Here is a 26,579-nt window from a genome sequence, read left to right on the forward strand (position 1 = left end):
TCAACACAGGATTGAGAACTATGAAAGCATTCAAGAAGCATCAAGCCAAACTCTTCCATTAAGTTCCTGATATATCATCTTTAGTGTGTTTTTCAATAATTTGATCCACTCTGTTTATATTATGCTAGCGGTCCTAATAAAATGTCAAAGAAGAGTTTGTGCCATTTCTCCTACAATTAGTGTAGGCCTGTCACAGTTCACCAGCACATGTGCTTAATTAGCTTATCCATCCCTTCAGTGCCACAGCAGCCCTATGCAAAATATCACCTCACTGTACTTATAAATACACACACTCACCTCCCTTACACAGCATGATTTATCAACATCTGATGTTGGTTCTGGAACAACATTCCCATCAAACACAAAATCAACCCTACACCTACCTACTCGTACACTAACCCTCAGATGATCAGAGGGAAATCAGGCTGTATAAACAAAATTAATCAGGAATTAATTAATCATAAACTTCTATTTGAGTTTTTCAAAATATTTCTGACTCTAACTCCTCTAAAGCTTACAGACTAAATAGTAAATACACTTACTCTTGTGCTTACACGTGATCAGATCAACATTGTCCTCATCTTATGTTTGTTCTTAAGCCTGCATGTGGCAAAATATTTTTCTTTTTCTTCTTATTAACTCCTGCCTATATTATTTATTTGTAGCTCTCAAATTTGGGAATTTTAGAGTTTGAGCATTCAGATCAGGCCTCAAAATTCTTCACACTGCGTTAAAATGACAATTCATTAAAGGTTTTAGGGGGGAAATCCTTTCAAATGAATAACACCAGAAGATCTTATGCTGGTTTTAATATAAAGCAATGTAGATCACATTTGTGTGCGTTTCACACAAAGCGTAGGACCCTGATGACATGCAGACGTTTGTAAAGGTAAAGTGTGTTCCCACCTGTCATCATGATATGTGATGAAGCACAGTGAGCTCAGAGCATATTCAGGAAGATCTATGAATATATTTACTCAGTCACGTCTGGGAACACAGTGTTTCCCGACACTCACTGGATCGCACACTGCTACGAACTCATAAACTCTGGAGAATGCGCACTTTTCCTAAGACAGAAAGTGAACATGTTTTAAGAGTGCTTGGAATGACATTTAATGTGCTCGTAATGAAGCATGATGGGTAGTTGCACTTTTACAGGTTGCTAGACAACACCTGTCATCAAAACCCCAATTAGAAAGATATATAAGTCACTTCATTCTAATATCATGCAGACCTTGGTATACTGTAACCCCCCCCCTCTCCAAAAAAAAAAAAACACAACTCTTAAAGGTTTTATATATATATAAAAAAAAAATGTTTAATGTCTTGCATTTAATAGGTTTTCATATCTGACTTCACGTGTCGCTGCACTGTGATGATAACCTGCTCCTGTGCTTTCTGAGCTCAATGCATCACATCCGCATGTAGGCCACCTGTAGAGAGAGGATGAACAGACTGTGTTTAGATTTATTACTCTCGCAAAGTCTGCAGTAAATACTACAATATGTACACTGTGCAAAAAAACAGAGGATCTGTAGGACCTACTACACGCCAAAATATGAAGTATATGATATTAATATACAACTTAATGCATGAAATATTGCAGTGGAATGTTTTGCAAAATTGGTTTAAAAATGCAAAATAGTTATTTCCAAGATGACAGCAGGTCTAAACATACAACAATTAGTATACTACTTTCTTTCACTGCAATGCACTTCATTGTTTGACACAAAGGCTGACAATAACAAAGTATTTTTAATGCTTTCAAGAAGTCTGATTTTGGTTCACATACACTACCATTTAAAAGTTTAGGATCAGTAAGATTTTTAAAAATCTGCATTTGACCAAAAATACTGTAAAAACAGTAGGGGTGTCCCCGACTAAGGATTTTCTTGCCGATATTCAACTGATAGTCGAATCATGTTTTGGGGGCGGGGCAAAATACATTACCAGGAGTCAAGTCAGACATAATTATACTGATGTTAACACACAGGGAAGATGTGTAACGGACGCCTCGCAGATACAAACCGGGTAAATAATGTTTTGTGTTTTGATTAAAAGATAACATTAAAAGGTCAGCAAAACCCTAAGAATTCACAACATATTTTACATTAGTGCTCTCATTATACCGTTATGTATATGACAGTAGTTATTAATGAACTCTTTTTGTGGACGCGTTCTTCATGCAACGTGCAGAAACATGACAACTAAACTCAAAAAATTCACAGCGTTTTATTATAATAGTGTTCTCATCATAATGTTATGTATATGACAGTCTCAGTCACAGTTATTAATATTCTGCAATTGCTGTTTGTACTGCTCGAGCTGCGCGCTGAAGAGAAATTAATCACCGTACCACAATAAAGCACTTTACTGCAACACAACTCCACCAAATGCATCATATACGAGATAAATAATATCTAGGCGATATATAAACCGGCTGAAATGTTTAGAAATCACTTGTACCCTACCTGATCCAAAAAATCCAATCTTTCACTCTGCCTGTGTCAATTTGAGTCTCGTTAAAGATTTAAATCCTTTCTCCTCTGTCCGTCACGGATTATGGAAAGTGAAACTTAAATATATAGGGGTGGTTGGATTTACTCACACACGTTAAAATATTTATTTGAAGCTTCTTTCTTTTCAGATTCTTATTTATAGCATTATTTTAATAGGCTGTATATTAACTTATTGGGAGAAAACTGGTAGTTTTATGTGAAATCAAACATTTGAGGACCCCCATATAGCCAAAATGGCATGATCCTAACACCCCGCGAATATTCAACTGTGAGATTGGGAGTCGAATCAGGCTCCTCGTATCGAAGCATCGCATCATCGACTATTCGGGGTCACTCCTAAAAAACAGTAATATTGTGAAATATTATTACAGTTTAAAATAACTGATTCCTATTTCTACATGAATATATGTTAAAATGTAATTGATTGCAATGATCAAAGCTGAATTTTCAGCATTATCACATGATCTTTCAGAAATCTATTTTTGTGGAAACCGTGATACATTTAATTTTTCAGGATTCTTTGATGAACAAAGTTCAAAAGAACAGCATTTACTTGAAATAGAAATCTTTTGTAACATTATAAATGTCTTTACTGTCACTTTTGATCAATTAAATGTATCCTAGCTGAATCTTAGCATACATTTCTTTAATAAAAAAAATCTTACTGACCCCAAACTTCACCTCTCAGACATGTTTAATTTCAAAAACAGCAGCATTATCATGTCCAACTGCTGAAAAATGCTGTCTAATTCTGGGATCTTTTCATTTACAATAACAACCTGAAAATGAAAAAGTTAGCCACAAATGGCCACTTAACTTAGAAAGCATAATGTAAAAAATGTGGCAAACAGACAGGAGCGACATTTAACCAAATCAGCTTCATGCAGCCTTGAGTCCTGTGACAGTAGATGATAAACTCTGGCTCAAGGATTCGTCCCTGCTGTGGGTTTCTCACAGCCTTCAGCGAGCTTACTTCCATTAACTCATGCACAACATCAAATAGACTGACAAGCCGGCAGCATTTCAATTACATGCATCAGACTTACGGCTGAGTGGTCCTACATCAGTGTAACTGATATACCCTAGCGTTCAAAAGTGCACGATCAATATTTTTTCTTTTTTTTGGCAAGAAATTAAATACTTTTATTCAGCAAGGATGCACTACACTGCTCAAGAGTGACAGTAAAGACATTCATAATGTGACAAACGATTTCTACTTCCAATAGGCTAAACGCTGTTTTTTTAAACTTTCTATTCAGAGAATCCTAAAAAATAAAATGTATAACAGTTTCTAAAAAAAATATTTTGTAGCACAACTGTTTCCAGCATTGATAAAAATCAAAAATGTTTCTTGAGCAGCAAGAGTTTCTATTTTTTGCATATTTGTCACACTTGAATGATTCAGATCATCAAACTAATTTTAATATGAAACAAAGATAAGCAGAGTAAATACAAAATGCCCTTTTGAAATAATGATTTTATTTATTAAGGGAAAAAAGCTGTCCAAACCTGTCTGGTCCTATGTGAAAAAGTAATTCCCCCCTAAATCTAATAACTGGTTGTGCCACCCTTTGCAGCAACAACTGCAATCAAGCGTTTGTGATAACTGGCTATTAGTCTTTCACATCGCTGTGGGGGAATTTTGGCCCACTCTTCTTTGCAGAATTGTTTTAATTCAACCACATTGGAGGGTTTTCAAGCATGAAAGGACTGTTTAAGGTCATGCCACAGCGTATCAATCGGATTTAAGTCCGGACTTTCACTTGGCCACTTGCTGGTGTGTTTGGGATCATTGTCCTGCTGCATAACCCGAGTGCGCTTGAGCTTGAGGTCACAAACTGATGGCCGGAGATTCTGATATTTTCTGATAGAGTGCAGAATTCATGGTTCCATCAATTTTGGCAAGTCATCCAGTTCCTGAAGCTTCAAAGCAGCCCCAGACCATCACACTACCACCACCATGTTTGATTGTTGGTATGATGTTCTTTTTATGAAATGCTGTGTTGGTTTTACGCCAGATGTAATGGGTCATGATTGTTGAATCATGAACACCTACCTCACTTGCCTTAACTGAGGCAAGTGAGGCCTGCAGATGTTGTTCTGGGTTCTTTTATGACCTCCTGGATGAGTCGTCGTTGCGCTCTTGGAGTAATTTTGGTAGACTGGCCACTCCTGGGAAGGTCCGCCACTGTTCCAAGTTTTCTCCATATATGGATAATTGCTCTGACCGAGGTTTGCTGGAGTCCCAAAGCCTTAGAAATGGCTTTATAACCCTTTCCAGACTGATACATGTCAACTATTTTGTCTCTCATCTGTTCTTGAATTTCTTTAGATTGCGGCATGATGTGTTGCTCTTTAAGGATGCTTCACTTTGTCAGACAGGTTCTATTTAAGTGATTTCTTGATTCAACAGGTCTGGCATGACCTGTTCATGATTTAACAGTGAAAGTGAAGTGAAAGTGACGTGACATACGGCCAAGTATGGTGACCCATACTCGGAATTCGTTTAACCCATCCAAAGTACACACACACAGCAGTGAACACACACACACCGTGAACACACACCCGGAGCAGTGGGCAGCATTTATGCTGCGGCGCCCGGGGAGCAGTTGGGGGTTCGGTGCCTTGCTCAAGGGCAACTCAGTCATGGTATTGAGGGTGGAGAGAGCGCTGGACATTCACTCCCCCCACCTACAATCCCTGCCGGCCGGGGACTCGAACCCACAACTAGGGATGCACCGATACCGATACTGGTATCGGGTCGATACTGAGCTCATGTACTCGTACTCGTTAAAATGCCCCGATACTAAACTCCGATACCACGCATGTGATCAGTGCCATATTCGGACAAAGAAACACCAACAACAGAAAAACAGACAGCATAATGTAGTTATTAGAGATTAAGGATGTCTAAAAATGTACATGCAATGAATATAATGTTAAACATTCAGTATTAATGCCTGTATAGCTGATGTGAGCAAGCTGATAAGCAAAACACGCTGAGTGGATCCAGCGCGCGGCTATCAGATATCACTGGAAAGTTTGTACTTCGGTCGGAAATGTCAAAACGAGTAAGTAAAACAATGCACAAGTTACTTAACAGTAGGGAGAGAGAGCGATAGAGAGAGCGCGCGCGCGCACTTCTGTGGTGTGATCTTTATTGATGTTCGCTCAGCACGCATCATTTGAATTAAAACTAAATCGTAAATATATGACAACATATAGGGGCATTCATTCACTTTAAACATAATTTATTTTTAACCTTAAGCATTGAACACGAGTGAAACACAAGTGAAACTATCAGCCTGTGTGAAATGCGCTAGGCTGTTCTTACTTGTCCCTGTCATCTGCTCCGGTACACATAAGTGCGCGCGCTGTGCGTGTTTTCCTTGCTTCATGCGTGTTTCTGCAATTATATGGCTTTGAAATCTAAATCGCAGCATGTTTCAGATGAAAAATAAAAATTCTATATCTGAAAATGATTGATTTATAACGAGTGGTTCCCTGCATAATTACAGCAAAAAGCGTGGTTACAGCACTGAGCCGCTGCAATGGAGCAGCTCTAATGCTATTTAAGATGATGTACCATAGAGCAAATAAATAAATAAAAAATGAACAGTGAAAGTAACAAAAAATTGTAAATGATATTTTAATGGGCACAATTAAGTGTGAAAAATAACCGAAGGATATACAGTCAAACCAAAAATTATTCAGAGACCAGATATTATTATTATTATTTTTTTTTACTAGTGGGTGCAGGACACTATAGTTAATTTAAGTAACTGAGGATAGCAAAATAAAGTAAACTGTGACAAATTATACCCAAAAATTCTTCATACAGTGGACTATCAGTAAAATTTATGCAAAAGTGAGACCAAAAATTATTCAGACCAAGTAATGGAAAAAAAAAATTAAATTCAGGCTTTCATGAAGCTGGTTGACAGCATGCCCAGGAGACTACAGGCTGTCATTAAGGCTAAGGGTGGGCCGACAAAGTATTGATAGTTGTGTAAATATTGTCATACCAACAGCTGTCTGAATAATTTTGATTGATTGATAGAAAGGTATTATCAAGCTAAATTTGTTCTGACACAGTTTAACTTGGAGTTCTTGTAATATTTTATTAGCATTTTCTAAACTATAGCGAATAAAATGTGAGATGTTGAAGGTGTCTGAATATATTTTGGTTTGACAGTATCTATTTGATAAATGAAGTTAATCAACTAACATTTTACATACTCGTTTGTTTTCTTTACCCAATATTTAAAAAAATGTACAAATACAATAAAAGCATTGGTATCGGTACTCGGTATCGGCAAGTACCAAAAATTTAGGCATCGGTATCGGGCGAGTACTGGAAAAAGTGGTATCAGTGCATCCCTACCCACAAACTTTGGATTACGAGTCCAACTCTCTAACCATTAGGCCAGGAATGGGGAAATTAACAGGAGGGGGCAATTAATTTTTCACATAGGGCCAGGTAGGTTTGGAAAGCTTTTTCCCTTAATAAATTAAATCATCATTTAAAAAAATTATTTTTGTATTTGCATTATCTTTGTGTAATATTAAAATTTGTTTGATGATCTGAATCTTTTAAGGTGACAAATATGCAAAAAATGTAAAAAAAAAAAAAAGAGGAAGTGGGCAAAACTCTTTTCACAGCACTGTATAACATTTCTTTAAATTTGATGCAAACACTGTAACATATGAATGTCAATTCTGGCATCACTGCTAAAATGGGTCTCTATGCTCTGATCCTTTCAGATATGAGCTGTATCAACTTCCCACGAAACATTGGAAAACATCTATTCATGTAAACCTGATCAACGATAACCTTTTATATCTATATAGGTCAGTTGTTTGCATGTGTCTGCTTGCTCTCAGCACAACAAAGGCATTGAATGAACTGTATGCAGCATTCCCAGAGGCACGTGTACTTGACGATGCCTGTCTGCCATTTTATCATCAGAGCACTACAAAAATTGGCAGGATAAGTGATAGTTTTCCACTTGATGGAGAAAGTTCAATGCCTACAACAGCTACACAGAGCAAACACATGTTGCTAGCATGAGAAACAAGGTCAAAATAAACCACGGCAACAAAAGAAGTACCAAAAAAAAGTTTTTTTTTTTATGTAGCCCAAAGCTTTTGACTTGTAAATTTCCCTATAAATGACCTGAGATGAACAGGCTTACATTGTTGATTGAGTTGCTACCTTTGAGTGCTCCAAATTGTCCACTTATTAGGTTCTGTTTCAGTTAGAATGTGGTTGTTGATTTGTTTATTTATTTATTCATTGATACATACATATATACATACCCAGCAACCTTCCAAGGGAACATTATACACACACACACACACACACACACACACACACAAAGTTATATTTTAAAAATCCCAAACTCCACATGTACCACATAATTATTAATTAAATTTTGATGGCAGACTTGTTCCCTCAAAACTCATGTGTTACAGACCTTACAAAAAAATTCCCTTTTCCCAAAGAATTTCTGCTCACCTCTTGTAGATGTTTCCTCTTTATCAGCTTATTTTTCTCTTAAGAAGAATGTAAATGGGTCTAGATTCTTTCCCTGAAACTCTTCACAGTGAGGTGGGGGAAAAGACTGCCAGGCCACAGCCGTTTTGCTTCCTTAATTGGGAGCAAATATGCTGGAGAAACAACAAACACTGAGGCAAGTGTTTCAACCAGGCTATCTGCCTGATACCAATGCACATCTGCTTCAAAGAGATGCTTTATTTTGTGTTTATGTATTAGGCTATAGAAAAGCATTCTTCTTTTGCACTCAAAGGCATTTCAGTTTAAGCAATGCAGACAAGATCTACTGATGTCAGCTCAGCTGAAGGTGGGCAATTAAAAATACTGGCAAATGGGGTGATGGGTAGCAAAACTTTCAGAAAAAAACTATGAACAGTAATATATAGGAGGTAGTAAGAACAGCCTTGTTATCATCCATCCTTATTCTGCTGGATCTGTCTGCATCCTTTGTGCAAATCACCAGGTGATCCTGTCTATCCTCTTGACAGTGGCCATTATGGGGACAGCACTTGCTGGTTTAAGTCTTGCCTCATAGTGAGATAATTCAGAGTATTTTGGTAGGAAGAGATGTTTAAGTCACATCAGCTAGCCACTGAGGTACCTCAGGGCTTGGTATTTAGCCCCCTTTTCTTTCTCAATGTACACTACTTTGATAGGACATTCAGGAACATGGAATTGTCTACCACTGTTACGCCAACATACATCTTTGCTGAGGCACCCAGTGACTGTATGGATCACATAGCTCTTTGTATTTCAAGTCAGCCAAACAATTTAACAACTTAACCAGAATTCCTCCTTTACTCTTACATCATTAAGAACAACATGACTAAACTCACTATATCCACATTTTCCACCGTGGAAGTAAGCTATTTTCTGTGAATGACTATTCACCATTTTCTGTGCAAGACTTCAGATTTATTAGAAGCAATATGTAAATAACTAGACAAATAAATAATGCAGTAAATATTAAAACTATTTTTCCTTTATTAATTTATGATTGCTAACAAAAAGTATTTGTGACTTTTTCTCTCACAATTCTGACTTTTTCTCTCATAATTGTAAGAAAAAAAAGTCAGAATTGTGAGATAAAATGTTGCTATTACTGTGGTAGAAACAAAAAAGTCCCACTTTATATTATATGTCCAACTTTTCCTGAGGCTCTGGATTACAAGTAATAATGTTATAAATAATGTTCAGTTTCTTGCACAGACCAATCGTTTCACTGCATAGCGGGTGGTGATGGCGCAGTGGATAAGACACATGCCTTTGGTGTGAGAGACCTGGGTTCGAATCCACTGTGAGACACCAATGTGTCCCTGAGCAAGACACTTAACCCCTAGTTGCTCCAGAGGCGTGCGACCTCTGACATATATAGCAATTGTAAGTCGCTTTGGATAAAAGCGTCAGCTAAATGAATAAATGTAAATGTATTAAATATAATGTAAATAAAGAGCAAGAAATAATGAAGTATAATGACTAAGCAGTCCCATGTTTTGGCATGCGTGTGGTCAGAGCGGTATGTGACCTGATATGAGTTCATGCAGCGCTGGAATGTAGGCAGTCTGGAGGTGCTGGACATCAGAAGCTTCTGGAGCTCCTCACATGAGCTCTGAGGCAGCGGCAGAGGATGGACACTAATGTCCTTCTCCCAGACATCCACAACACTAGAAAGAGAGGAGGAAAACAAGAAGATGAGTGAGAGAGGGAAATGAAGGCACACATTTCTCATACTGCTCCTGCCAGAATAATTTCTCAAATCTGAGTTAAATGAAGCTGGAGTCCATTTACATGACAAAGAGTGGGTTTCACTTTTATTATCATCAGAACAGTAAAAATAACAATATCACTAATTCACTTACATTTGATTAGTGATCTGAAATAGTGCACCATCTTAAATAGTTTTTATTTATTCTTTTCTTTACCTGTTGTCTATTTTCAAGTTTAAGTGAATAGAAAAATCCACATTTTCAAATTAGTACACAAAATGCATAATGTATGAACAGTATAATATATATATATATATATATATATATATATATATATATATATATATATATATATATATATATATATATATATATATATTTTTTTTTTTTTTTTATTATTATTTATTTATACACGCACACAAGTTTCAAAGGTTTATAATATTTTTTATAAAATAATTTACACTATCTATATATTTACACTTCATCTATAAATGCTATCTTTATAAAAACAAAAAACCATTAAACATCAATACATATGATTGAGGCTATTGTTTAAAATGCATTAGAATGTTATAGCCTAATATTGAGATGATTGTAACTAAACGTGTATCTGTTATCTTCTGTACAGCTACTTTATAGCTGAAATTTATGAACTTTTTAAACACTATTATTGAACTGGATTTTCAAGAACATTGAACTGACTTGAGCTGAATAACAACACTTGTCTGCTGTAGAACTACTATACAGATGAGTTTGTTTCATAATTGACTAATTGCCTTTAACTTTAACATTATTTTCCTGTTTATTACTGTGCTGCTTTTCAACAATCTGTATTAAATAAAGCAGTATAGAAATAAATGTGACTTAATAAAGGAATAAACTGTTCTGTATTATATTAGTTTAATTTTTCTTTGTCAAAATGGCACAGTGGACAGCTCTGGTTCCACTGAGTGTTTCTGCTCAGGCAGATAAAACTTCTGACCAGGTTTTGGTGAGCTAGAACAAAAATGATCAGGAACACTGACTGAAGGTGAAAACAGAGAGCGTTACTTCCTCTGTGCAATAACTCTGCACCCGCAGAAGCAGCTGGACCTTAAATTACATTAATCTGACAGTTTGAAACATTACTGTTTTAATCATGTCACAGTAATCTGTCAATATGCTGCACTGAAGACAGCCGAGCGAGCGGAGAAACGGAGAGACTTATGTCCTGACACACATTATGGAGATGATCTATTCAGGACATTTCCCTGACATTTACCCATCTGTGCTGTAATTCCACAGAAAGCGCACATGCAGCTCTTAAAGCAGAAACGCCGGAGAAGCCCAGAGAGAGAAGCATCAAACACTACTACAACCAGGGTTTTTCCTCAGTCAGACACTCTTTTGTGGTAGTTGGTCAATTACATAACAGTAATTAATTCTATTAATTACTTTTGATATCAGACACAATATTCTACTTCAAAGTGCAACGGGAAGTCTGAGCTAGAACTGTGCTTCGAATGAAAATGTCGCTCCTTTACAGGACCTTAATGATTTAAGTAATCTCTTAAAGGAATAGTTCACCCAAAAATGAAAATTAGCTGAAATTAAAATGTTTTTAACTTCAAACCGTTGCTTCCGGCTAAATATGAGTTCTCTGTCCATAATAAAGCTTCCTTCAGTGAAAAGGTTGTCTTGCCTTAATCAGGAGAGAAATCTGCACAGATCAAGCACCGTTAGAAGCAAAAACAGTCCAAAACAGCTCTAAACAAATACGTGGGTGGATTCTGATGTTTGATGACAACAGGAGATGGACTTTTGCACTGGAGGAAGCATCATTATGGATTATGGACTTACATATTTTGACCAGAAGTGACAGTTTAAAGTTAAAACATCTTGATGATGGATTTGTTTCTTACAAACACGCAATGCTAAGTTTCCTCTAAAATATCTGAACAGAGTGGTGTTCACATCAAAGGACAGATAGCTTGGATCATAATTTACAGAGGTCCAGGCTCAGCTACAGCCGGAAGTGACCCAAAATCTCGCTGGAAGGACAGGAAGAAAGTGAAAGAAAAATCGACTGTAAGGAAAACAACTAGCAAACCAATCAGCATTTGTTGTGGCAAAGTCCTTCCAAAATCTCTTAAAATCTTGCTAGATGGAAAGGAAAAAATGAAACGGACAGTGAAGAAGACAACTAGCAAACTAGATTTTGCAAGACTTGTGTCACTTCTGGACATAGCTGTAGCCCTTCTAGCCACAACTGTGCATTGTTTGTTGACTGGATGGTGAGCTTGAAGTCAACTATAAGAAAGGGGCGGAGTTAAAATGCACTAAATTATTGGAGAAGTCCCATATGCATCACTAGAGAGAACCTGCCGTTTCACAGGAATAAAAATGAACATGCACAGATTAACTGTATACCATAAAATTCATAGCACGCATTTACATATACAGTATAGTGAATTTTCATTTCATACCAACTTTAAAATTTCCAAAGCTAATACAATGAGCAAATGAGCAACTAGTCACTAAATTTAGCCAAAGTTCATAGCATTAAAGTAAATTAAATATTTAAATATATAATATTGGAAACTGCAATGTTTGTCAACCAGTAGTGATTCCGCTTTACTTCTTATACTTGCATCTGATGTTATAAAGTTCATAATCTGACACCAATTAGCTTTAAAAAACTGACAGCAATCAGCAAACGTGAACATAACCTCCAAGCTGTGTCACGGATGAGTGTAAAGAGCTCTGCTGATTATAATGGGCTCATTTAGTGTTTGTTGTGTTGTGATGTACTGCTGACGTCCAGAACAGAGGTTATGTGACTGTAGGTCGTTTGTGGATGCCGTCCAATGCTGCAGCTTGCAGTGTGCTCATATATGTATTGTAGGTCCCACTTTAGTTTGGGGACCAATGCTCACTGTTAACTATGGCTTTTGCCTCAAACTCAAATCAAATTTGCTGCTTATTAATTTGTAAGATAGTTGTTTAATTTAAGTATGGGGCAGGTTTAAGAGATCTAAAATATAGTCATGCAGATTAAGGCGTTAATATGTGCTTTATAAGTACTAATAAACAGCAAACATGCTAGTCATATGCATGCTACCTATTTAATTCACTGGATGTCACAACCTTGCATCTTGAAAAACAGAAATTATGCTGATTTAAAAAAAATCTATTATCTCATTTGATTATGCTGAATACAAAATATCAATAATAACTTTACATCATGTACAGTTTTTCCACAAAATAAGAATGAACAGATTTTCAAATTACATTTATCAGCTTTTAAGTATTAAAAATATATTATTCAACTTTTCAAAATAAGCTTTTTGTCCACAAAATGTGTAATTTTCTGTCATGTTTGGATGTAGTACAAAACCTACAGAAGTAGCAGAAAACATTTGGCTCATTTTTGCATTTTCTTCTGTCACTGGCCATAATTTTAATTTTGAAATCAGGTGATATTATTAAAATAATGATATGATTTTATGCCTAATTCTGACATGTGAAAATGGGCTGAGAATTGAACAAACAGTTGTATTCTGGGTCAGGAACCATGTCTTTGTGGCAGTTTTTCTGCTGATTAAGGGATAATACAAGACTTCACCTTACAAATGGTTGTCAAAAGCAAAAATGTTTTGTGAGAAAGTGTGAGCAAAACAGACACTATTTTCAGCATTCAGCAATATGATGCAGAGCGGTGTTATTAAAACCATTTATTGCTGGATTATACAACATTAATATGGCATAACACTGCTCTGTTAGTTCAGTTTTTTATATCTGTCAGTCACTTGCTGTCTAAATGAGCAGTTTTTGGCCAGACTAAACTGTGATGCTAAGCAGACATTATGTGGGTAGTCAAAAGTCTGGTTCCTGTAAGACTATCCTTTATTTAGTATAACTGCTCGGGGCCTGTATCTGAGCGCCATGAATCATGTTTGATCCGCACCTCTACATACAGCGAGGAGGAGAGAGCATCTCTTTGCGCAGTGTAGGAAAACAGGCAGAATTAATGTACACTTGAAATAAAGGTGAGCGAGACGAGGTAAGAGGAGTAGAGAGTCGTGACGACCTTCTGGTGTCAGAGACACAATGAAGTGCAGAGCGCACACCCACAGTCCCTCTGTGATTCAGCCGCCGATCCCAGCATCCCCGGCTCCTCAAGCTCTTGCCATGGGAACATTACACATCTCGAGGAGGGATGAGAGCAACTATGCCAGCTTTTCTCTCAGCTTGTGCATTTACAGTATTTTCCTGGCTACTAGATGCCATACTTTAACCATTTTTATAGCTGCGGTTCCTTCAATTTATTATTAACATTTCTGCAAAGGCAAAGTGCAGTAACTGCACATTTTGTTAAAACTGTTATGACTGAAATAGTCATTTTTACATTTACATTGAAATAATTTATTTTGTTCAGGGCTTAATTTAGCTAAAACAAACTTGTTCTTAATTACTTGAAAGCTGTTTTATACATCAGTAAATAAAGATAACACATTTATGTTATTACTCCTGCACATAGATCCACGGTTCTGCCTGCATTTCCTCACGCAACATATCAAAGCTTATTTTATTTCAAGTAATGAAAGTGTCTTTTATATTTTTAGTTTTAGTTAAAGCTACGCTACGTAACATTTAAAAAAAAGCTATCAACGAGTGAGTGCAAAACAAATCCATCTTTCAAACCTTTCAAATCTTTACACTATGGAAGCTTGTTTCCACCATGAGATAAAAAATAAATAAAAAGGGTCTTTTTAACTCACAATTCAGACTCTCACAACTGCAAAAAAAGCAAGATATAATCTCAGAATTAATAATTGTGAAATAAGTATGCAATTACCTTTATTTCTTATTCTGTTGTGCAAACAGGCTTCCATATTACCCAGATACACTTTGATAAACCTAATAATGATTATTATTTTTTATTGTGGATAGGAGTTACCTTTATTCTCTAAAAACAAGGCATTGAAAATATATGTATTTTTCTTGTTTTAAGGTTAACAAACTTTAGAGATGTTTATGCTTTATGTTGTCCTAATATTGTTTTACCAAGATTTAAAAGTGGTGTACAAAGATATTAACACAGGGCTCATCTATTTCTAAATTAGACTACAAAACCCATGTGATTTCATTTGCATCCTGAGGTGGAATCTGATTAGATATGGACATTAATATGAGTAATAAGCGCAGATGTCAGGGTGAACTATGACTTACTCTTGGAGTTTGCTGTCAGAGCAGAGGATGTACAGCACTTTGACTGCTTGAGCGGCCCGGCATGACTGATGCTCTCCGGGATGAACCTCATCTGCGGATATGAAGCTGTCGCCCCTCGCTGCTGCGTCAGGAAATGAGGCGACCAGAGCATCCGTGTTCAGAAGCCACAGCTGATAATTAAAAGATAAAAAAGATTACCTGAAGAGCAGATTTAAAGGGCACATAATGTGTTAAAAAGTCTCCAGGTTTCAGAGTTGTCTCTTTTGGATCGACTGCTGTCATGGCAGAGAAACAGTTAAATTAACTAGACGAGTAAAGTGTGTAAACAAACTTTGACGTTGGCTTGACAAAGCCTTGTTTGTAAGTTTGAAATAACTTTCATTTGAAGATTTTACTTTGTCAATAAAATGTTATTAACATGTTTAAGCAAGTTGCTAACATGATTTAACACGCTGCTAACATGTTTTAGCACAATTGCTAGTGTCAGTCGCTAGAGCGCCACTTGAGATCGGGGAGTGAGGTTTTACCTGCACAGCACTTACCCGCTGGCCTCTGCAACACTTGCATAATTTAACATGTTGCTAACAAGCTTTAGCACACTGCTACCATGAAATAGCAAGTTTTAACAGTTTGGTAGCATGTTTCAACACATTGCTAGCATGATGTAGCACATTGCTAGCATGTTTTAACACGCTGTTAGCAATTTGTACATGTTTTAACACAATTGCTAGCATAATTTAACATGTTGCTAACAAGCTTTAGCACACTGCTACCATGAAATAGCAAGTTTTAACAGTTTGGTAGCATGTTTCAACACATTGCAAGTATGTTTTTAGCACATTGCTAGCATGATGTAGCACATTGCTAGCATGTTTTAACACGCTGTTAGCAAATTGTACATGTTTTAGCACAATTGCTAGCATAATTTAACATGTTGCTAACAAGCTTTAGCACACTGCTACCATGAAATAGCAAGTTTTAACAGTTTGGTAGCATGTTTCAACACATTGCAAGTATGTTTTTAGCACATTGCTAGCATGATGTAGCACATTGCTAGCATGTTTTAACACGCTGTTAGCAAATTGTACATGTTTTAACACAATTGCTAGCATAAGTTAACATGTTGCTAACAAGCTTTAGCACACTGCTACCATGAAATAGCAAGTTTTAACAGTTTGGTAGCATGTTTCAACACATTGCAAGTATGTTTTAGCACATCGCTAACATGATGTAGCACATTGCTAGCATGTTTTAACACGCTGTTAACAAATTGTACATGTTTTAGCACAATTGCTAGCATAATTTAACATGTTGCTAACAAGCTTTAGCACACTGCTACCATGAAATAGCAAGTTTTAACAGTTTGGTAGCATGTTTCAACACATTGCAAGTATGTTTTTAGCACATTGCTAGCATGATGTAGCACATTGCTAGCATGTTTTAACACGCTGTTAACAAATTGTACGTTTTAACACAATTGCTAGCATAATTTAACATGTTGCTAACAAGCTTTAGCACACTGCTACCATGAAATAGCAAGTTTTAACAGTTTGGTAGCATGTTTCAACACACTGCAAGTATGTTTTAACACATCGCTAGCATGATGTAGCACATTGCTAGCATGTTTTAACACGCTGTTAACAAATTGTACATGTTTTAGCATAATTGCTAGCATAATGTAACATGTTGCTAAGAAGCTTTAACACACTTCTAACATTAAATAGCAAGTTTTAACAGTTTGGTACCATGTTTTAACACATTGCAAGTATGTTTTAGCACATTGCTAGCATGATGTAGCATGGCTTTGTCAAACCAACATAATTAAAATGAGTTGAACTGTTAACATGTTGGCACAGAGGGAAGGAAACTCCAGTATGTTTTTGACTAAAGCTCAGAGAGATGGTGCAAAATGTTCTGTAAGACCCTGAATAACTCTGACTACGTTACATGCACCCTCATAATGTGATCATAATGAGATATAGACAATATTATAACATTTACGTCATGTTAACGCAATACTTTGATCAAATTGATGCGATTAAGCTCATATAGCAACCATAACTGCAGTAAAACAAGTGGCGTATGCTGATTTTAACAGGCATGTTAACACTTTAATCGCTTCTATTCCACTGTGACCCAAGTGTGCATGTGCTTGTAAAGTACACAGTACAATTAAGGAATCACATTTTTGAGTGGTTTTTTAATTGAATGCAGTATATTAATGGTCAAAAACATGACTTGCATTGGGATATGTGGATACTAGCGGTAGAATAATGAAAGTTGGAAAACGGGATGCTAAACATCTGTTAAGTCCTTGCTCTGATTATTGGAAATAATCACATTATATTGCACATGGAACAAAATTAACCTTTTTGTTCACTGAAACATTTTGAAATGATTTAATGAAAATTTAGAAAATAATTTTTCATTCAAAAATTGCTAGTAAATTTAAATAACATCAATGTGTATTTTTTTTTTGATGCAAGACTAAAAAAGTATTTTATTGTAAAACATACTCCAATTAATCTTTATTGTATTTACATCTTCCAAATTTTTTTTTTTTTTTTAACAGAGTATGAGGTTTTAATGTCTGTACCAAAATCACAGCTTTGTCATCGGGGGTTTGGATGGAAAAGCGAAATATACTCTGTGCCGATGACAGCTCGACCAGCCGGGCCGCTAGAGTTCGCTCCAGGAATCTCTGCCTGTATGAGACACAATAAAAAAACGCTCTGACTGAATATGGTCTACAGATGACAACAACATAAATCAAATGAACTTGCTAACCTTTCTGAATTAGGCTCGGACACTAAACTGAGCTGTGCTATATCACACTCTCCATCCTCACGTGGCTTTATTAATATTTCAGTTATGTATAACTTCAGTACCTCTGAAACACAAAAGAGTGAAATATATTAAACACAGAAAATTGCACATTATTAACAGCTGGAGGTGCAAGATTATAAGAAATTACCTCTTAGATAATATGTGCACCTTCAACATTTCATAGAAACACAGAGCTTTCTCGTAATAAAAAACAAAGTTAGAATATAATTCTGAGCACAAGAATTGTTTTCCAGGCCAAATATTAAAAACTATTTTAAGAATGGAATTGAGTCTTAACTGAATATTGTGTAGAAAACAGTATGCACACTATAGATGCATTAGATGTTGTTTAGAGCAAAAACCTAAATCATCTCGACTTGTACTTTAGCAGACTGGTGTGTAATTCATTACATTTGGAATATTTAATTCTGATTGATTAATGGCAGCATTCTACAGTCAAGTATTTTGCATACTAACTTAACTGTTTAATTGACTGTTGTCAAGTCATACGCATTTATACAGTGCTTTATAGAAAACCGCTTCAAAGCAGTTTCACATTAATAAACAGGAAAATACAATACAAATGTTTTAGACAACACATGTTTCAAAGCAGGATAATAGTGCTGTAATATTATTCAATTATAAAACAAATTCAATTTCAGCTATAAGGCAGCTCTACAGAAGATAATAGTGTCATTTACTTCAGTGTGGATTCAATTCAGTTCAATAAGCTACACATGCGGGGCTATTGTGATTTTGATCAAGTGTTTGACCAAGATCATTTGTAGCACTTCTTAATATTTGTGTAACATTTAGCTGAACACTTTTATCCCGCAATACAAGCTTGTTAAAGTGTAGCAAAAAATAAATAAAAATGAAGCTGCATCATGACCAGGGTTGCCAGGTCATTGATGAACAGAGGCGTGACGTGCGTTCTTTTCAGCTCATTAAAAATGAATCTTGCTGCCGCATTCTGGATTAATTGTAAAGGTTTGATGGAATTGGCTGGAAGACCTGCCGATAGAGCATTGCAATAGTCCAGTCTGGACAGAACAAAGCTTGAACAAGGAGTTGTGTTGCATGTTCCGGGAGAAAGGGCCTGATCTTCTTAATATTGTATAAAGCAAATCTGCAGGACCGGGCAGTTTTAGCAATATGGTCTGAGAGAGTCAGCTTATCATCAATCACAACTCCAAGGTTTCTGGCTGTTTAAGGAGTTATGGTTGATGTGCCTAACTGGATGATGAAATTGTGATGAAACGATGGGTTTGCTGGAACCGCAAGCAGTTCTGTCTTGCTAAGGTTGAGTTGAAGGTGATGGTCCTTCATCCAGCAAGAAATGTCTGTTAGACATGCTGAGATGCGAGCAGCTATCTTCGGATCATCAGGATGGAATGAGAGGTAGAGTTGAGTGTCATCAGCATAGCAGTGATATGAAAAGCCATGTTTCTGAATGACAGAACCTAGTGATGCCATGTAGACAGAGAAGAGAAGTGGTCCAAGAACTGAGCCCTGAGGCACCCCAGTAGTTAGATGTTGCGACTTGGATCCCTCACCTCTCCAATATACCTTGAAGGACCTATCTGAGAGACAAGACTCAAACCACTGGAGTGCAGTTTCTGAGATGCAGTTTCTGAGTCCTATAGCATTGCAATGTTCACATGTTGTATGTTAGTGATGTTTCACTAACATACAACATTCCACATGGACAGCGTATAGCATAAATGACATTACAGGAATTGCAGGTGATGGAATTTTTATAAATATGTTTTTGCCTGTTCTAGGATGTGGAAAAGATTTCAATCTCCTGGTGTACTTGAGTACAATTCCCACATTTGTAGTTACCTGGAGGAATTGCAAATGGTAGAGGATTAGAGGGACTTGTGCAAACACCGGCCTTAATTAAAGAGCTCTTTAAACGTCTTGCTTTTCAAAAAGACATTGATGGGGGATGTCCAAACATTTTGGAAAGACTTGGGTCTGATTGTAAAATATGCCAATATTTCCGTATAATGTTAAAGAGTATTGGAGCTTGGGGAATGTATGTTGTAACGACTTGTACAGAAAAAAATCCTTTTATTGTTTTGAGTTTTATTAGCCGGAGTGAGTATGTTCCCTTTGAGCTACTTTTAATTTCTCCTCTGCACAATCCAACCACCTATCTTTAAAATGCGAGCTATAAATATGAATAACACTGTCACAATGTGATATGCTAACAAAGCCATCCATAAATACTATGTCTATAGGCTAGTTTATACCCTAAAACACATACTGTCCTTTCACTTTCCCAATTCTTTTAACACACTGTAGTCTGAATACATACAATAAAGAAAATACAGTAAAAACTGATATTTTCTGATCTCAAGACAATTATTCATAGCATACGCACTCTTTTCTCTTCACTCACTCCACATTCACTCCTGTTTTGTCTGCACACAAGTATCAATGTGCAATTAATCTACAATGCTGAACTCAATTAACCCGATTTAAAATTCCAGATGTGGGCGAAACTCATGATATCTCTAGTCTAGTTTGTGAAGTGGCATCAAATCTCAATATGTGTAAGGATGAGTTCATCAAAGAGGACATATTTCAATGCAGAAGACATGAGTTCATAAAAAAAACAAAAAAACATTAGGATGAGTAAATGCATATTAATTTGTGTGTGCCTTTAAAATACTGGCAAAACTCACAATCTTACAATCCCTAAAAATAGACATTTGCAAACAGATAAACAGACTATTTTTGCTTCAAAAGCACAGCACTTTTATAAATACCCAAGGGTCAATAATATAACATTTTAAAGCATATTAAAGAGTCTCAGGCTGTTGCTAATGGCAACAATGAATGGCCGATATGCATCATGGGTAATGTATGACATCATGATTTATATATAAATAAGCTCTGGTTTTCTTCATTTGCACGCATGTAAAATGACTCAATGGTGTGTTACCACATTATTCTGCTGCTTTGCTTTCCATACCTGCAGTGACTTCCTCACCCAGCGCCGCAGAGCAGCTCCTGCAGGACACCAGCACACGCTTGCTGCTGCGCTTCTGCTGCGGACACACACAAATACTACGGTGAAAGGCAAACCACAGGCTGCTTTATATGGCAGTGGTTACAAGGTAATACATATTACAGGTTGAGTCAGTTCACTCGGCAGGCATATTCATAACACACTCAGCTGAAAACAGCAGCTATTTAAAAGTTCTTCATACTTTTGTGTGATTTAAACCTTTTCTATTGTCAGCTTCAGATGAATAGTTGAATGGAATACTAAAGTTCCATTCCATTTTTTTGTTTTGTTTAATTTTTACTAGTACTGTCAAACGATTAATCGCATCCAAAATAAAAGTTTAGATAATATGTGTGTGTACTGTGTATATTTATTATGCATATATAAATACACACACACATGCATGTATATATTCATGAAAAATATGTTATGTATATTTGTTAAATATATTTATATATAAAATATAAGAATATAAATATATGCACGTAAATGCTGGATTTCTACCATTCAACACGATTATGAAAGTTATTCTGGAAAATAAAAAAATAAAACAAATATAGTCCTTAATTTACAGGACATATAAACTATTGTTCAAAAGTTTGGGGTCAGTAAGATATTTTGAACAAAATGCATTATTTTATTCACCAATGATGCATTAAATCGATCAAATGTATTTTAGGATATTTATAATCTTAGATGAAAAAGATGTTACAAAAGCAGCACAACTGTGTTCAACATTGATAATAATCAGAAATGTTTCTTGAGTAAATCAGCATATTAGAATGATTTCTGAAGATCATGTGACACTGAAGACTGGAGTAATGATGCTGAAAATACAGCTGCACATCACAGAAATAAATTACAGTTTACTATATATTCACACAGAAAAGAGTTCTTTTTAATTGTAATAATATTTCACAATATTGCTGTTTTTATTGTATTTTTGATCAAATAAATGCAGCCTTAATGAGCAGAAGATACTTCTTAAAAAAAAAAAATCAATCTTACCAATTCTACACTTTGATATAAATGATAGCTTAATTCAAAATCTCATTGGTTAGTTTATGAAGAACTGCAAACCCATTTGTGGATGGCAAAATAACTAGCCTAGCTTATTTTTTAAGCTAAATCTGCAGTCCTGTGACTTGCTATGTTGGTGACAGGCTTGGAAAATTGCAAACTTCATGCAACACGAGCAGAAAATAAAACATTCTCATGTAATGTTTATTTTGACCTCCTGAGGCTGAACACTTCTTTTCACTAAGCATTTGTTTTAAATAGTGTTTCACACTTCTGCACAAAAACTGCAAGTCATTTTTCAACTTGTTTTCAAACTTCTGCTTCGACTGTATGCTGAAAATATTTACAAAAAAAAGAAAATCAATAAGAAAACCGACGACTGTGTGCTCAAGTCATTTAGGATTGAAAAAGTGCTGTAAAGTGTGTTTTATCTCCTTGGCACGGCCACGGGCTACACACAGATTGAGCTTGAGAAAGAGAATCAATCCCTCTTAAAGACATGAGCGGCTCTCCTCTACAGCTCGGCCGAGCGTAATGTTTTTAAGAGTGGATTTCCTCTCCGCCTCCTCAGCCTTTATTGTGATGAAAGGAAGCCATCTGCCTCCTCTGTCAACCCTCAGGCTGTGTAAGTGAGATCTGTGCACTACTTAGGGTGGAAACATCACAACTGTGTGTGTCTAAGAGCTCTGAAGCTTCACTGTTTCGGCACGGAGGAATCAGACGTTCAACACTCAGTTGCATTAGTAAGAGTGCTAATTTTGCTTAATTTAATCACGCATCTCTAAACTCCACAGCTTACCTCTGCAGAGGTTTTCTGAAGTGAGCTCTCTTCCCGTACGAGGGTTTGCTCACAGCTGCTGTCCTGAGCCAACAGAAGAAACGTGTCACCGAGCAGACAGTCTCTATCTCGTGGGAGCAGCTTCCTGTTTGCGAAGGGATCGGGGTGGCAGCACCAGTCGTCCACTAATGCATTCCAGTTTCCATTGGGCAAAGGAAGCACTCGCCCAAAAGTCCTTTGGGAGTAAGAAGATAATAGCTGAATACTGAAATAATGTGTCTGACAGTGAATGTATCACTATCCTTTGATGCACTACTTCACCAAATCAATATAAATCAAAAAAGAAAGAATAATAACCTGTCTTGAAGCACCATGGACCCACAAGATTGGCACAGGAAGGAGAACCTCACATTGACCCGCAGCTGTCCAATCACACTGCAAGGAGCTTCTGGAGAAAGAAACACCAAACAAACAAAAATAAAGCATATCAAGAGATGATACTTGTTTGGATAAGCAATGATTCATCTGATGATACTGAGTAGATAGGGTCAGAAAACACAGGCATCTGTAGAGAGCGGAGTATTATTTATTCATTAGAGTGTTTATTAAAATGTATTTTATTTCTTATTTCTAGTGCTGTCAAACGATTAATCGCATCCAAAATAAAAGGTTTTGATTACATAATATATGCATGTGTACTGTGTATATTTATTAGGGGTGTCCCCGACTAAGCATTTTCAGAGTCGAATCGCAATTTTCCAATCTTGCCGATATTCAACGGATGTCGAATCATGTGTTTGGGGGACGGAGCAAAATACATTACCAGGAGTGAAGTCAGACACAGTCATAATTACTGACTTCAAGACAAAGGGAAAATATATACTGTATGTGTGTGTATTTATATATACATAATAAACACAGTACACATGAATATACTATGTAAACAAAGTTATCACACAGATAATGCAATCATGCAGTTAGTTCACTCATTAGGAAACTATTTGATCATAGTATTATGAAAAAGCCATTTTTTAGTATATGGAAAAAGCCATTTTTTGTATACCGATCAAGAGTTTTGTCATCATCATATGACATAAAGAGTATAAATAATATGCAAAAAAAAGAAGTACTTACATTCAGCTAATTTATTTTCATTTCAGTACTTTTAGTGAATTGTCAAATGCAATATCAACATTTCTAAATTCCATTAAAGTGCTTTTCCATCTAATATTTATATTTTATGTAAGATTTATTTAAATGAACATTTAGTTTTAGTTGACAAAAACAACATTGCTGTAGTGTAGAGCATTGCAAAAATGGTCAAATATAACACAAATAGTATAAATAATATGCTCAGTTTAAAAACATCTAGCTACTTAAATGAGATTTGTGGGATAAAAAGTTAGCTGAGTCGGAGTTGTTCTGACATGAAGTAAGCTCAGGCTCAGAGCAGCAGGTCACGCTACTGTTAATCTGCTGTGTGTGTGCAGCTCATGCACTCATTACTCACATTCCTCAAGGAAATCCAACCAGAATCAAATAAGAGTGACTCTTTAAGACCTCCAGATGCTGACCTGGGTTTGGTGAGAAGTGCTCATGGGTAATGATCAGCGTGTACCTGTGGGCTGCTCCACCTTTAGTCGCAGTCTGAAGTGTGATCCGTGTTGAGTGTCTCCTGGACTCCTCTGGCACGACGTCTCCCGCAGACTCACACCAGGCGGCAGCTTCACCTGATAGGTCCTGTCAGGGGTCTGCACGCTCAGGAGGGAGTCTTGTTTGGACTCGATCTTCACATCTGCATCATCTCTGACGACGTCACTGCTGAGAGGTCAAAGAACAGGTCACTGGTGAAACACTTATGATAATAAACTAGATTCCAGAGATGTCTGTGCATGTAAAACATGCTGCCGAGGGTGTTGAAAAGTGTCCACTCAAATCCCTATAATATTCTTCGGTAACACTTTATTTTAAGGTGTCCTTGTTACAGGTACTTACTATTATAATAACATTGAATTATGCATAATTACATGCAAGTAACCCTAAGCCATGTACATGTAGTTAATTAATATTACTCAGTATTTAAATGCATAATTACACTAAAAATAAAATAAAGTGTAACCTATTCTTCTTTTAATAAATAAGTCTTTGCATTTGAATCATTCACGCCACGCAACTAGTATTTTGTATTAACTTTTGCCAATTATTCTTTTTTTCTGCCTTAAAGGTGTTTGAGCTGAATAGAGATCTCAGAAACGGTTCCTCATACGATGTGTTACAATGGTTGGATTCACCCATCAAAAGATTTACAAACAAAACCATATTAAATGCATCACCTTAAATTTAGTCAGTAAACCATAGGGTTGATTAAAAGCAGAGATTGCAGAGATCTCCAGAAAGCAGTTAATACTTTGTATTCTTAGTTAATACTTCTACTTTGTTGCAGTTTCAGCTCAACACAACATTTCACATCTGAGATTAAACCAAACAGTTCACTCAAGTACACGTTCAGAAGGCCACATACATATACAAATAATACACTAGTCAGCATTTGAAGGGGATCAAAACCTTTCATCAAAGTTGTCCTAAAACCTAAAATGCGTTCTTGTCTTAGGACAAGTTTGATCCACTTCAAATGTTGACTACAACATAAAAAGACCTTAAGATAAATACTTGTTAAATTTATAGAGTTGAGCTGAAATTCAAAATATTTGGTCTAATAGTAAGTAAAAAAAAGTCAGTTTTCTCTTTTGACGAATCAGAAAAGATTCACCATGGACTGCTGTATTAATTGTCCACATTATTATATAATTATTATGCATGCAAGGTTAATAAGTTCATATTAATTGGCAAATTACACAAGATATTTATGTTTTTATAAATCTATTTCTGACACACGAGGATAAAAAAAAAATAAAAAATAGGACAAAAGTGAGCTGTGGTCAAAACAACGCATTAAAACTACTTTTTTATTTTAATATTCATATACAGTATTTGCCGTAAAACTATCCGAAAGGCTGTGCAGTAGAGCCATCTGGTGTCCAGTGTCTGTCAGGAATGATAAACTGCACTGAATGTGTTAAAGAGTACAGTAAACCAGCTACTGACAGACATTATTATATTATTAATATTCTCTGGATCCGTCATAGCGTGCATTCTGATATAAGTTATCTAAATAACTGAACAGAGAAATAAAGCCACGCTTTACCGAAGGAACAAAAGGCCACTCTGCAGCTTCTGTCTGAGCTCAAGAAACACGAGGTCTTGTTGCGAAGTCTCTTCCATTTATATCCTTTACCAGGAAAATATATTTATATTACAGAACTGATTCATTCATCGATTCTACTGAGGAGGAACCCACGCGACTTACAAACACAACGTGACAACAAATATCCGCGACGTGTCGTGACGTCAGGAAATACGATATTTCAAATTAAAAGTCTTCAATAAACCGTTTTAATCGAGATATATATATATATATATATATATATATATATATATATATATATATATACAGGGGTCAGTCTGTGTATATGAATTATATATCATTCAAAACCAAAACAAATAAAAAGCAATGCCTAAAGAAGCTTAATATATATATATATATATATATATATATAGTTGCGTAAATAATACTAGATACAAAGTATATTATTAGGAAATTAGGCAGTTAATTGACACTTACATAAAAATACACTGTCCAAACAGTAGAAAGACAGATATTAACTAAGTAAATAACTAACTAATTGTCTAAACACACTAGAAGTAGCGTGAATACCTTTATGCATAATATAATATAATACAATACAACACAATTGTATAGTTCACGAAATTAAAATGTATAAAAAAATCAACTTATTTTTTAGGCTCTTTTATTAGTTAAAAAATATTGAATTGGGTCAGAATATATGTTGTTATTGTTATTTTTATTATCGGTGTTTTTGCT

At 35.9% G+C, this 26,579-nt stretch overlaps 1 protein-coding gene across 2 annotated transcripts; it reads right to left on the minus strand.

The window, feature by feature from the left end:
• Positions 1–791: 791 nt before the first annotated feature.
• On the minus strand, positions 792–26,043 carry ube3d (ubiquitin protein ligase E3D). 2 transcript variants are annotated; one of them, XM_079430450.1, is made up of 10 exons: positions 25,842–26,043; positions 24,255–24,457; positions 22,994–23,084; positions 22,658–22,871; positions 20,803–20,878; positions 17,781–17,883; positions 17,590–17,698; positions 14,994–15,163; positions 9,602–9,740; positions 792–1,433 (listed from the first exon to the last, which is right to left on the minus strand). In XM_079430450.1, exons 1-10 carry the CDS (start codon positions 25,916–25,918, stop codon positions 1,413–1,415), a joined length of 1,203 nt encoding a protein of 400 aa, XP_079286576.1. In that variant the 5' UTR covers positions 25,919–26,043; the 3' UTR covers positions 792–1,412. The 2 variants fall into 2 exon arrangements, with proteins under 2 accessions (XP_079286576.1, XP_079286577.1); XM_079430451.1 differs by having other exon boundaries at positions 20,803–20,875; positions 25,842–26,040.
• Positions 26,044–26,579: the final 536 nt, after the last annotated feature.

This window comes from Barbus barbus, assembly GCF_936440315.1.
Source record: "Barbus barbus genome assembly, chromosome: 12".
Lineage (NCBI taxonomy): Eukaryota > Metazoa > Chordata > Actinopteri > Cypriniformes > Cyprinidae > Barbus > Barbus barbus.